At 39.6% G+C, this 14,860-nt stretch overlaps 1 protein-coding gene across 2 annotated transcripts in view; it reads right to left on the minus strand.

Annotated features, from left to right (window-relative positions):
* Positions 1-14,860, minus strand: part of RSU1 (Ras suppressor protein 1) — a 109,837-nt gene that overhangs the window by 62,212 nt on the left and 32,765 nt on the right. For both annotated transcript variants that reach the window (XM_082310574.1, XM_082310573.1), the window contains one exon: positions 1,542-1,674. In XM_082310574.1, the coding sequence (XP_082166700.1) occupies positions 1,542-1,674 (133 nt within the window). The remainder of the gene's footprint in view (positions 1-1,541; positions 1,675-14,860) is intronic.

Consider the following 14,860-nt stretch of genomic DNA (forward strand, 5'->3'; position numbering starts at 1 on the left):
AGAACAAGACAGCAAACATAATATGGCTAATTTAAAACAAAGAGCAATAGTTGAGGCAAGTGATGAATTACAGAGCCTTTTATATCAATTTTGATTGCACAAGGAAAGTTGCCAGAGCAGTTTAATATATCCACAGTTATAAATAGATACATAACAACAGCTCCCCAACCCCCCCAGACTGAATATGGGTCAAATCCTCAAAACTGTAGTTCAGTTCTTGAAACTTTGCTGTCCTCATGATGCCCAGAGCTGTCCCTGTGAGAACTGCATAAGGGTCCCTAATCTACATTGCTCAAACAGAACTATAAAATTGGCAATAAAAAAAAAAAAATCACAAAACATTATCAAGAAATCTAGATGCAGCTACGCAATGGTGAAGGGATGGTCTAAGGAGATAGACAGCTGTTTTCCTACACCATGTCTGTAGTACAGAGTACTACTGGAAGAAGGGTGTTGCAGCCTACTTAAATCTATGAATAAATCTATCTTGAGAACACATATTACCACATAAATATCAGGACACTTCTGAGACACACAATTTTTGTAACCACTCTCCCATCTGTGATCCTTTTCACTTAAATCCTGTAAATGAAGAGCAGCCTACAAAAACCATTGCTGGATCATTTAGTTTCATATAGAAATTTGCATCTCAGTTACGTAATTGGAATCCCAAAACCTTCACTTGTGAATACTCTCCTTTGGTAATTGAGTTCAGATAGCTACCATATTAAAAAATTGACAGAAATGCTTCTAGATTATTAAAATATATTTTTTAAATAAAGGGGAAATGCAAAAACTAACTTTCCAACCTAGACGTTGTACTGTGTGTTTTACTACCTATTGCTTCTAAGAAGACAGACAGCATCAAGGTTGTTGTCAGACACATAAAAATAACTCCCCGTTTACTGTGGACTGGTAACACAGAAATTTTTACTGAGAAGAAATATTTAAATTCAGCGAATGATTAAAGACATTATTTCCTAAACAAATACTTAGCATTTGTACATGGAATTTTGAATTAAAATAGAGAAGTCCCAGCATGAGGTTTTTTTTTTTCCAGTTACACTGTTGAAGAAAATACTAGTATCTGTATTTGAATTACCAGGGTTGTAGACTTTTATAAATTGGTCCAGATCAAAAAAAACTTTGAATTCTGGACGTCTCTTTCAGAACGTAACAACCTGCATCCAAAAACGTTAACAAATACCTATTTCAATCTATAAAACCTTACTGTACATACTTAAAATTAGTACTTCTCAAAGGCTTGTAATGCTTGCTCTTTCACATCTTTCATGTTAATAGCTCTTAGAAATGAACAAGAAATGCAGGACAATATCAAAGTCTTTCCGTTTTCCTAATATGTCTAAATCACATATATTTACCTTCTCGTCAATAAAATTCCTTAATATAAATGTACAGGTTTGTGTATTTGCCCTGAATACCAAGCTACTGCATGGATTGTGAAAGAAGGGTGTAGCTGATAAGACTTTGCCAAACACACTACAGGAAAAAAAAAAACACCACATCTACAGTATACTTACTATTTATATGTTTCTGAACGAATGTATTCAAAAACATGAGATACTCCCAGCTGGAACTGATCAGCAATCGGGGTAACCCAAGGATTGTTCTCTGCTTTGAAGACTTGCTTTTGACCAGTCAAATCCAAATTACCTGAAAGCGATTAAACAAAACAGAATAGGAAAAAAATTTGAAATATGAAAAATTTGGAAGAAATATCTTGCTGTGAATATAAAACATTTCATTCATTTCAAAGAGTACAACCATAATAAAAGCAAATATTTCAGTCTTAGCGGAGAGGAAAAGGAGGACATGGTAGTTCCCACCATGATGGATGCAGTTCCGCTCTATTCATTTCACAGTGCTACTACATATTGCACAACAGATTGAACTCGGCCCACTGCATATATTATTTATTCATCAAATTAGTTTTAAGCAGGGCTTAATAGCACATAGGTGTTGAGGTGTCCTTCTGCAGGCGAGCAGATTCACTCAGCCTGGGCACAACAACCGCAGTAGAACTTGGGGCTCCCTGATTCCTAACTCCGAACCTCCTAGCTCTGTTGCAGCATTAAAAGTCTCGCATGACTCTACCATTAAATATAATCTTCAGGCCTATGGGACAATTCGGCAAAGTATCCCTCTCCACCATGGCTTGCAGGTATGAAAGGAGAATGACGCTGCGGTAGGAATTTACTCTGCTGAAGCTTAGCACTGCAAAGCATTTCTTGATCGCTGCTCCAAGCATAATGTCAGCAAGCGATGCCCAACAGGCTTTTTGCCCTCCCAGTGCCCAACGTGTTGTTTGTACCGAGATCCTACCACTGATCTGTGGTTATAGTTCTCTATACTGAGAAAAACAAACAAAAATGTCATTCTTGCAACATGCCAGTTTCACCTATTCTGTTGACAGGGAGACTTAAGAGACATTTTAGGCATTTGCTTGGGGTTGGTAGGTTGGTTTGTTCTGCAAATGTTTAGCACCCAAAACCAAAACAGTACATGCTCTACTGAAACTCCTCATGACTATGGATACAACAGGCTGAATTCCAGGACATCTAGTCATTGAAATATTTTCTTGTGTTCTTTAAATTAAGAAATCTGTGCTACCATTTAAAATTTATTTTTGTAAATTTTATGATGAAGAGAGGCCTACCCTCCCCCCCAAATCTAAAGTAACAAAAAAAATAAAATAATCTTTAACTATGGGAAACAAAGCAAAAAAAAAAAATGACAAGGTTTTGAAGACTGACTGAGCCAAGCTGTCAGAGAAATCTGAAATCAGCCTGATGTACTAGTTTTTCAAAAGGCACTCATCTAAGTAGCATGAACACACATGCATGCTACAGGAGCTGCTGCAAGCTGTGTGCTTGCTGGCCATTTCGGTGCATGTTCTACGTTACAGCTAGTCCTTGACGTGTTTCTCTCTGTGAAAAGGGTTAACACAATTAGAGTAAAGACAGACCATTACACCCTGTGAAAAGATGTCACGCATCTCATATCGGCCTATCAACAAGTTACCATTACCTCAGCAAGCTCATCTGTCAGCTGTCTGAGGCCTGTTCTTTGGAAATCACAACAGGCAGGGAGCATTTCACCCCTCTGTCAGTCAGGCGGCAATTGCCCTCACTGCCTCACGCTTCACTGCGCCTCGTTAGGAGCCTCGCACCCATCTCCTTTATTAAGGGACTCGGCAGCCCTGTTCTAACAAGGATCAGGAAGCAGGATTAAGTACTGTGACAAAGAGGACCTAATAAGCTAGAAACTGGTGTGTCTAAATCTATGCTGGCTCAAGGTGCAGGCTCACGCTGCTCGCTATTCGGCTTTCAGGCACAGGCCACCAGGGACGCAAGCCAGCGCTGTGATTAGCCGTAACCCTCTGACCGGGGCCGCTATGAAGATCATGTATCACTCAGGGGCTTGCTTTACAATTGCAAATTGGATTTTCCATTTTATTACCTGCAAAAAACCACACACATTGCTCTCCAAAACTACCAATGCTGTAAGCACTCACTTTTAATTACAGCTCTGCAAGTACTGCATCAAGGTAAAATGATCAATCTGTGTACAACTAATAAAAATAGTTAAATTTGGGGAGGCAAGCTTGGCCTCATCGTGGGTCAAATTCAATGTTGCTTGCAGGAATAAGTCACACATTCCCAAAAATCTCAATAGGCAGGGTCTCACAGCTGAAACCTCTCGTCCCGAGCTGTGTCAGAAATTTACCGCCCAGGGGATGCTGCCATATTTTTCCATCCCCGCAGCGTAGTGTGCTCACTTCCATTCCAAATACCACATGGCCCATTTAAACGTAATTAATTGTAATAAATACTATGCTACTAACGCCAAAGAAATCTTACAGCAAAAAGAGGACTCAAGCAAAATGAACTGTAGGTCTCCATGCTAATAAAGTAATCACTTCATTTTCCTCCACCTTCTGTTTTTCCCCAAAACATACGGGGGAGCAGGTAAAGATATTACTTTTTACCTTCAGAAGGAAGGGGCGGGTGGAGGCCCTAAGGGTAAAATTAGTCTGGTTACAGAGAAAACTGGGGTACCCAAAAGTCCATAATCTGCACTGATATTCACCCCCTCCCTGCCCATCCCACAGGCTGCCTACAGCTGAAGCGAGAGGTCAGCTGCCACCTCACAGCCCGGGGTTTTAATTAAGGAATTTCATGAAGTGTTGTAGTGCGAAGAGGAACAACCCGTCTGTCCGCACTGCAAGCGCCAGGCAGAGAGCGGGTGCTGCTCCGCAGGGGAGTAACGGAGGGGGCACCCAATGCCTTAAACTCCTCCCTGTTCAATACCGAAATCTCCGTCTGGAAATGAAGGACACAAATGGGCAGAAAATTAAGCAGGGTAAGAAGTCACGGAGAGCCTGCCCTGCCTTAGCAGCACTAGGGAGGAAACAAAGTCTAGCACTCCTGCCATAAGGAAAAGCCACTTGAGAACAAAGAAGCCGTATAATTAAAACTGAGACAGGATGAAAACGTGTCACTCCTGCATAAGCATTTATTGCTTGGGGCCATATCCTGGTGTCCGTTTTGCCCTTACAACTAAACCCTGTGTGAATCAAGGGCATACCTAATTCTGGTCCGGCTGCAGGACATCCAGGAGTCCCAAGCACAAGGCCAAAGTCTCAGTAACATCTCAGGACCAGTACGTGCCAGGGTGACCAAACACATGGGAGCCCTGCCTGAATCTTCTGCCCCAGTGCACCAAGATGAACCCAGCAGCGTGGAAGAGATGATCAAACCTGCCTGAAGCAATGGCCCTGGTACCAGGCTCACTGCAGGAGTGCTGTGCAACTGGACACCTTACAGATGCGTCCCTGTCCCCCCACCAACAGTCTGCTTGCCTAGAAGGTTTTTTACAGCAGCACTGTGCTAAGAAATGCTGTTGTTCCATCCCTGCAGCACTAGAGCCATGGGCCAGGGAAAGAGCCATGGCAGATGCGCCTTTATGCATATTGTCTAACAGCAGCATCAGCAGAACGCTATCCCCAGGCCTTTAGGAAATTTATGTACTGTTCTGCTACACAGATCACATCAAATCCCTCGGATATTTTTAGTAAGCAAAATACAAAATTGCCTCTAGTAAAAATCCAGTACTGAAGATTCAATCACAAAATATATTAGGGTTGGAGATTGCATTGGTCATTGCTGGTTTGTTCTTTCAGTGTACATCAGCCTATTAAAAAATATTTATCATCTCTAAAATTTGGCATAACTACTAGACTAAAATTGTGTTTCTTCATAGGGGACTTAAGGTTCTTGCCATTTTGCCATACTGAAAGAGACCAACTCCACTGAAATGCATTACAGTCACATGCCTTTGGTAAGGGAGGAGAAGGCTATCCTTAAGACTTGCCAGCACAGCCCCCTTCCTAGATCACAGAGATGTTTTTCAAATTATTTTTGAGTGCTTCTAAAATTATTCTTATAAATAAATAAATAAATAATCAAAACTGTATAGCCCCGAACCCAGGTCTAACATGCTTAAAGAACCTTCTAATTTCTAAGCCTGAAGGATACTTTTTTTAAGCTTTCTATCTTGAACAGACATAGATTTCCAAGTAGGAAGAATGGAAAGTGGATGTATGCTGCTACCAGTGAGCAGACACTGAAAACAGAACAGAGTCTGGAAAAGAGAAGCGCAGAGCTAAAGGTGTAACAGCTGACTGCTATGGATAACCTGCACAGAATGACCACAAGCCTTCTAAAAGAAGCCAGCTGTGTGGTCTTAGAAATACCTGATCTTGGCATTTTTTTTCTGTCTCAGCACTCATTGTATCTAAAGATGATCCTGAACCGTTAAGTTTGATTGGACCAGTGTGACTGAACTTCTGTGTTTAACCCACCTTAAAAACAACTTGTTCCTATGCCCAACTAGTAAGGTGTGCAGACCTGAAAACTGTCTGCTGCCCAAATGTCGTTAGCTGCCACCTAGAAGCTACACTAAATACATGTACACCAAAACAAACCCTTGCAAATTCAAGGATAAAATCAAAGTATGCATATTTTTAATTTTCATGTATTCTAGCTTATGCCATCCATTGACTAAAAATACCAGTTATCACTGCTTAAATTCAGAGCTCCCACAGCCATGGGTGGGGAGAAACGACATCTCATGTGACAGTGGGCACACCCCATCCTGAGTGACATTAACGGGAAAAGGAAGCTACAGTTTCCCTGCACCTCCCTCAATAAATTTATCCTGCATTTGATCTAAAACTCAATGTTTCTTGTTATTTTCCTTCAGTGCTGTTGAAATAAAAAGTGGTTTGTGTGAACATTCATATTTTGCTCAACTGCCTGCAAAGGTCAGAAAAGAGCTCATAAAAGCAAACAAAATATTGCCTCCTGCAGTTGTGTTTGCAGAAAATAAGTGTCAGAGGCAGTGATAATGCTACCTATCACTTTGACCAAGGGTGTCTCCAGACTTCCCAGGCTCCTTCTGTCCATTAGATCTAGCCTTCAAGCACCCTTATAGGCAACTATAAGCCCCTCAGCCTCTCGTGACTTATGCTATATGGAGTGTACAATATTTACCCAATGTATGTATACTTAAGGTATAGTAAGTATGACTAGTGTACATAGGCATTATTTCAATACAAGCAAAAGGAAACAGAATGAACACAAACCTGACTTGCCTTTCCACTCGAATGCCGCTTGGCAACACTTTAAATACTTTCAAAAATTAAAAGGTGAAATAAAGTAATTAAACAACGCTGACATTTGAGAAGTGAACGTTGGCATTCAGCATAAGAAACATGATCCTAGCTGTAAAATACCAGATCAACGCTTCTTTGTAACGGTTTAAATTCATCCCTAGTAGAGCTTCATTAAAATCAATGGAAATCATTTTTAGCCGGTATACTGTCGAGTTCCACATCTGCGTCCCGTTGATACTCTGACTCACCTTCCAGCCTACACCCTACTGCACTGACCTCAAGGAGAGTCCTCAGGCTGTAACACATCCCTTTTAGCAATTCCTCTTAAGACTGCAATTTAAACATTCTTTCCCTTTACAACACAAAGGTCTTACTCCCTCACTGCCATACATAAGGACAGAAGGAATGAAATTAGTTTTATTTCTTTATTTAGATATCAGTACCCTTGAATCCTGTTTTATTAAAGGCTAAGTAAGGGATCGATCTACTACTCTAAATTTAAACTTACGTTATATGTAAAAATATGTCTGTCCTGGCTTGTTTCAGATTTGCTTTACACTACAGGGCTTATCATTTTTATTACTTTTGTGGCATGTGCTTTGTCCCCACAGAGAGAGAGATTGGTTTAAGCATGGGGGTGGAAGAGATATGACTGTTATGTCATAAAAATGATATCAAAGCAATTAATTGTGAATGTCTTTAAATCTATGTAAAAAATGAAAATATATACTGATTTCTATGCCACAAAGTGTTATCAAAAGCAAATGACTTTTACACCAATCTTAAGCACATGTAAGCTCTGCATCCATAACTCGTACCATTCCTATAAAAAAGATCATCTCTGCTTTGAAGACCTCTACCACTTTTGAAGGATTAGTAACAGCAGAGAGTAGATTTAAACAGCAGTTATAAAGGAGCAGTAAGACAACAGGGAGCAAAGACTTCTTGTACATAAGTGAAGTGTGACTCAGTCTTTCTGGAACCAGCAGAAATATTCACAGAAATATTCAGTATGATAAACAAATCTACAGCTCCATAGCATATGTTGAAAATATACATTTGCTTATTGATGAGTTTCTATGCACTAAACCAACTAGTAAATCTAAACTTAGACTGAAGCGCCTCCAAAAGATTAATCCCAGCAGCACTTCTGCCCTCTTGCCCCTGCATCCTTGTACCGGAGAAGGTCTAACAGTATCACTTGGAGTCACCAGCGCTTCAGAGAACCCCAAAACAGCATTTGTGGTGGTTTTATGTAACAGGGGAAAAGGTTCAAGTCTCAAATAACAAGAAGTCAGATTCAGTACATACAAATAAACCACAGAGATACTCCAGAGCATCCAACAGACAGAAGAAGGCAGGAAGTCTTCCTCTGACTGCTTTCCTGACCACACAGACGGGAATGTCTGCAGCCTCACTTGTGAGCGTTAGATAGGAAGCCCCAGGGTAAAAGAAGGCTGAATAAGCAACCTGAAAGCCAAATACTGAAGCTTAAGCCCATCCTCAGTTTTACAATTAATTTCCAGGGCAGAAAACAGGAGTGCAGATATTGTAACATCACACATTATTCTAACAGCTTCTTAGATGTAAATAAGAATTTCCAATAATGAGTTCAGAGATTAGACCTCAACTTGAATGTTCGCTTGAATACATCTAACAGCAGATTTCTGTGTCAGTTCAGTAATTGAAGAGTTTAACAAGGGCGTTTCAAACAGCAAAATATCTGGTCTGAAAAGCATCAGGAGATGGAGACTCTGCCAGCGGTGTCTGGTTCAAATGGTTTATCACTGTTAAAATGCATTCTTTATTTCAGTGCTGAACTGAGCTGCCTTAGTTCTCAAACACTGCTGCTGCTTCTGCCCATCCACAAGGGAGAAAGATGACCTGTGCTTCCTTCTCATGGAGTTAGTGAGGATCGGCAGAGAAGTCTCTTCTCACTCTTCCCTTTGACAGGTTAAATGAAGACTGATTATTGTGTGATCCCAGAATAGCTACTCCATTTGCTTCAACCCTTAGCAAAAGGACCACAGCTGAAATAAAGTAAAAGCAGACCAACTAAATCTTGAATTCTTTACCCTTGACATAAAGGTGAAGTGATACAGGGCAAACTGGTATTGCCTCAGCTACCACTATTACAGTTCTATGGGAAGGGGATTTTACTCTCCAGCACTGTCCCACCTCAACTTTTCATAGAAGAGAGTTTAAAACAAAGTGAATTTAATCCTGAGATATTTTTACGAAATTCCAGTATCACAGCAAAGGTGAGCCAGAATCATACCAAAGTGTAATGGGGAGGCTAGCACAAGGAGACTTTCACTCAAGAATATGACAGGACTGAAGATGAAGCCTGGGAAAAACACCAGAATGGATGAAAGGCTGAACTTCTCCCTTAAACCACATTTCAGGTATTAAGTACAGGCAGAATATAGACCTAACCTGGCTGGGCAAACTCACATTTCCATATTCAGGTGACAGGAGGAGTGGTTAACTCTCTGGGAACAAGGGGAAAGCCCTGGCAATTTCTACTGTCACTCCACACAACAAACCTGACCTTAGCAGGACAACTAGCAGAAAGAGTAAATAATACTAACATTCACAGATGAAAGCCACAAAACAGGAACTTACTCAATGCAGCACATAAGGCACTCCTAGCCAAACCACACTCTGCTAATGGCCCGTACTTCCACATGGCAAATCATGCTGTTTCAACAGCCAAACTCCACCACACACAGCCTTCAGGTACCAAGGCAACCAACCCGGCTGATGCCGTCGTGTGGGTAGCTAAGGGGAACGGCAGAAGAAACAGCATTTTGACAAAAATCCAAGAAATTACTTCAACATGTTTCCTATATTCTTTCTAAAATTATTTCAAATTACTTACAACTCAATTAAATTAATTTCTCCCACATTCCTACAGTAAGAGAGAGACAATTCACTAGAAGACCTGCAAGTATTGCTAAGATTCACCCATTTCTTTCTTTGAAAGGTGACACATTGTGCTGGAAATACCATTTCCTTCACTGCTCTGTGTAAAAATGTCCAGCGCTGACTGGGATCTCGAGGTGCAAACCGACAGTCATCGCTAAGTGTTCCCGTGAAGAAACCCAAGAAACACACTATGTGGCAGATGGTTTTTGGAACAAAGGGAATTAACGTGATGTCAAAGTAGTTTAACATCAAAGACGTTTTAATGGCACAGGAAGTATTACAGGCTTAGAGGATCAGCATCCCAATTTATTTTGAAATATATTGCACATTTTTTCCAACCTCAGGAACTCCCCTGGGATTCTCAATTACACAGGAATTCAACAGAGCATTCTCTCTTTGAAGGGTGCCTTATCAGACCAAAATCTAGTTAAAAGTATGAGTTCTAAAAGGATTCACTGTATTGCTTTTGCCCCGCACCTTTGAAATTTCCATTCAAACACAGGTTGCCAAGTACTCAGAAGAGTGAAACCGCTTAAGTACTATGAAACATGTAAAATGAACCAAATTCAACAACAAATATAACATTTGCTCAGATTTGCTCTAATTATGGTACTTTTACCTAGCACAGCTCTGAGAGAACAGATGAAGAATTTGCTGACAGAAACATCACTATTATGCTGATGGTACTCATAATCAGAGTACAGTCAACATTAGGAAAGCCTACACGCGCACACACTGTAGTCATCCGAGAAGCGACAGTAGGACTTGCATATTTTAAAAACTAATGTGAGATCAAATCTGAATCTTGGGAAGTTTGGCAAGAATTACAGCAGTGTAAGGAAATGAATGCCTGTGGTGCTTATCTAAATAGTGGGCTATAGAAAACATCTGTGTATAATGAAACTGCAGAGTTGTCTCTCTTCCCATACGCCTTAACTCCCATCAAGTACTTTGTTCCTAACCACGTAAAAAGTGGTGGGTTTTGGTGTTGCTCATTTTTTTTGTTTTTTAGCTTAAAATAAGGCTAAAATGAGGAACACAATTAGAATATGCACAAATTTTCAGAGATGCTTTTCTTACATAAATCATCTGTCTGTGACCTATCTCGTTATGTACATTTTTCTATTATTCCTTAACTAATAACTGCTACATCAGTAGTTCTAGAAAACTTATCCACTGGGAAGTTTAGTAGAGCCCCTTACTTTCTTACACCACCTTTGCCTTAGTTCCAAAAGTAGAAACAGGTCATTTTTTTAAAATTGCAGGGTATCAGTTAGTTGTTCCAGTGCTCAGAGCTGGTGTCCAAAGGGCCCCAGGATGCTCAGGCTTCCAACAAGCACCACAGACCTGTATTTGCAGGTGCAAGCAGCGCTGTCTTGTGACGCAGGTAGAGTGCAGCGACAGTTTATACTGAAATAAGACAAGTTTGGCGTTTATGTCAAGTATATTTAGAAAAGAAATATCTTTTGTGAAATAAGTGATTCCTATGTTTGCACATGCCTGTTATAATTACCTAAGTAAACTCCTATTTCGATTAATATTAACTTGAACAAACAACTGCAGCAACTACTTTGCGTAATATAATATTCATTCACAAATTCTAGAGTCATTTCAAAAGCCTAAATTTTAAAATGTCTTCCTGTGATGGAAATATTGAGACTTTAGGCATGATTCCTTGAACTTTCTATTTAAAGCCAAACCTTTATCCACAGAAGATAATTTAGCTGTTCAAAACTAAAAAAGAGGTGAAAAAACTACTTAGCCATTCTGCCATACAGATTTAATTTACAAAATGTTTCACCCTTCTTAAAAAGGAACATGGCAACTTGCCCCATCAAGTTTTTTTTTTTCTTTTTTAAAGAATTTGAATTTTCCACTTTTCAAGTATCTACCTAACTTTGCAGTTTTGACAGTGTCTTCCTTTACCTGAGGAAATTCTTTGATAAACTAGAACAGTATTGAATAGTATACTTAAAAGCCATTGATGCCAACATTCAGTTTTGGAAAGAGGATGGTAATTAAAAATGCATCCTTAGAAATCACTGTTCTTCCCACATGCATAAGCATGAGCGAACTCCGTGTACGTGTGCGCACATGTGTGTTGGTGGCAGGGTAATGAACACAGTCAACATTAGAATCTGGGTTTTAAAAATCATGCTATTTGTTTTCACATCAAAACCACAAATCTACAGATAAGCTCGTTACATTCTCTGAGTGGCTATTCACATTTTAGCTACAACTTTGTGAATATTCTGCGCCATATACCACTCTTAACACTCCTGACTCTGCTAAGAAAATCTTTTATGTGGCACACATGGGTCCACTCAGATGACCATACAATGAACTTAAAGCACCATCACTGATCTTACTAATTGCATCTGCCACTTTATGTGATTCTTGTTTCTACTCGGCTTTCTTTCCAAACACCATTCCAATTGTTAAATGGTCAGAATACACAAAGTGACAGATTTAGTGCTTCCTTGGCAATTTATATAACTGACTGCAACTCTGTTGTTGCAGTGAATCATGATTTATTTGTCTCGCAATGCAGCACATAACCTTTTAAATGCTAGGGAAAAAAATGCCAGCGCTTCTTTAAAGTTTATATATGACTGCCCACCACCATTCCTCATGAACGGGGTTTTGAGAGACAAATGATAAAAACAAGCTGAAAATTCCACCCCCCTACTCCCAGCCATTTCCTGCATTCATCACTCACACGTACTGTATTTACAGACAAGCACCCTCACCCAGAGCACCAGTGCACTCTTCTAGACCCCTCTTTTCCTCCTGGGCAAGAATATTTTTCTTAAATTAGCGATAGGTATTCGCTGCTAAACACACAGGATAATACTGATCTCCCCCTGCCCTCTTACTGGCGCATGCCATGCTCAATCGCATCAGGTGAAATTAAGAGCAGACTGCAGGGTTTTCTTTATTGGTATCTCTCTCCGTTCCAAAACTGCGATCCCAATGCCTGCCTGTGGCCTCTTCTCTTACCCTACTCTCCGTGCCTTCTTCTGCACTTATTTCCATTACCTCTAAAAACCAGTTTAATGTACTCCTTCCTCCCCTTCTCCTCATTCAAATACACTGGTTTATTCTGGTGTTTATATTGTGCCCATCTCCCTGGTAAATGAACATCTAATGACTCACTGCTGTCCACCAGTGCCCAAACTAAGCCAGTCAAAAGCCTTCAGCGCCTTTAATTATGAAAGTGATAATGAGAGAGGAAAGCTTCTTTACTTTACCTGGAACAGCAGTACCTCCAATTAATGCAAACAGGACCTGCTCATTGAAAAGCTATTTATCCAGCATGCATGGCACAAAGTATTTGGATAGTTCTCCTAACATTATAATTCAATTTTAAAAATTTAGGAGGGAGAACTCAGCAGATAAAATTGTCTTTTCCTCAGATGGCGACTATGGAATTAGCAGTCCATTCATTAGGGTGTAACACTCGCATACCACCTTTTCTTAGCAGACTTTAAAACTGCCTGCAAAGGGGCCTGCTTCTCTAAAGTGTCCTAGTTTGCGGAAAGGAAAACAGGGCTGCAGAGATGAAGTGACTTTCTCTAATCATTCAGCAGATTCATGCTTGCCTGTGGCCTGCTCCTACCTGGCCTTAAACAAGCCCTCCAAAGCCCAGCCTGGTGCTCCATTTACTGAACTCCATTCCCTAAATGTTTGCCTAGATGTTTAATAAACAAGCAAGAACACTGCTTTGCACAGTAAATATGCTTGCAAGCTGCACAAGTTACAAATCTAGACTTCAGTGTAATGTTCTCTGGAAATATACCTCAAAATCTAAGCCATTTTAAATACTTTATATACTTCTAGTGCTACACATGACATAGACTGCAATAGAAATTATGCCAGCTAATCATGAATGAAGATCTTGGGTAAGACCATCAAATGAAACACTGGTAAATTAATACACGAAGAGGAAAGGATAATTTATAGAATAGCAGTTGAATAATAAAGAATGGAGATGACAAGCACTTAAGCCATGTCAATGCACCTCATCCTGATCAGGTCGGGCAAAATTACAAGTCCTTTTTCTACCAGATTGTGATATTGTTCTGTAATGTAAACAAGTGTTAACCAAAAGAAGAAATGCTTCCCTTGGCCATCCTGAGTTTTGCAGATCAGCATAAAACAAACATCAAGAATTTTGTTTCAAATTTTTCCATTCGATTCGGACAACGACGGTAAAACCATTTAAAGTGAATTTGCTGTTATGCTTGTAAGGCAGCAGCATGTTTAGAACATTTAATTAACCACAGAAGGTAGTACTACACACTTCTGAAATGTTATTGCTGTTGAAAGAGACTTTAAAAATAAATATGACTTTGACAAAAAGCTAAAGGAAGTATACCTGTGTCAAGGCATAAACACCTAAAATTAAGGAAATGAGAGCAACTTTCATCTACCAGCACTGAGAAAAAAAAAATACTCAGCATCATATAGTTCACTAGATTGAAAAAGGTAAAAAACCCATGGTGGGTAAACAAAGAAAAGTCAAAACAAACATCTTCCCCCACTTCACAGAAAAAAAGCAGACACTTTCCTTTGCTGTATAATACAAAAAGCATACATTGCAGACTGTCATATTTATGCACACAGCAGCCACATTCTCTAATGGGTCAAAGCAAGTTCTTATGACAACAAACAATTTTGCTTTATCATGCTAACTTCAGTCACTATCTTTCTGAGTTTTGGGAACTATTATTTGGAAGGTACTAGTAGCAACAAAGAAGTTTCCCTATATAACAGTCCACAATAACAAGAATCAAGGAATAAACCCTGTGTAATAGGTGTTTCAACAATAGGTAATTGATGCAGCTACATTATTCCCAACAAAAATATTTTATGACAATCTTTAAAAAGATCTGAAACCAAATTCTGGCTTGGGGCAAACAGGCACAACTTCATTGAAGTTAATGCCCCTCACATAAAATGGAATACTGCAATACGAATTCAGCAAAATCAATACTGACGTTTCAAAGAAAAACTCTACCTTATAGGTTGAAAGAAGCTACTTGTAATCGCATTTAAATGGCCAATATCACAAATTCAAAGTACATCAACTAGCTCCACTGCTTTAAGGAAAGAGCTGCCAACTCACCAAGAAAGGTAGACTACTGAAACAGAAAAACAAAAAATTCCTCTAATTTAGCTATATCTTACTGTAGTTGATCAAACTTCCATTTTTATAGGAACAGTCACAAAAAT

Source organism: Platalea leucorodia (genome assembly GCF_965183815.1).
Source record: "Platalea leucorodia genome assembly, chromosome: 1".
In the NCBI taxonomy this organism is placed as follows: domain Eukaryota; kingdom Metazoa; phylum Chordata; class Aves; order Pelecaniformes; family Threskiornithidae; genus Platalea; species Platalea leucorodia.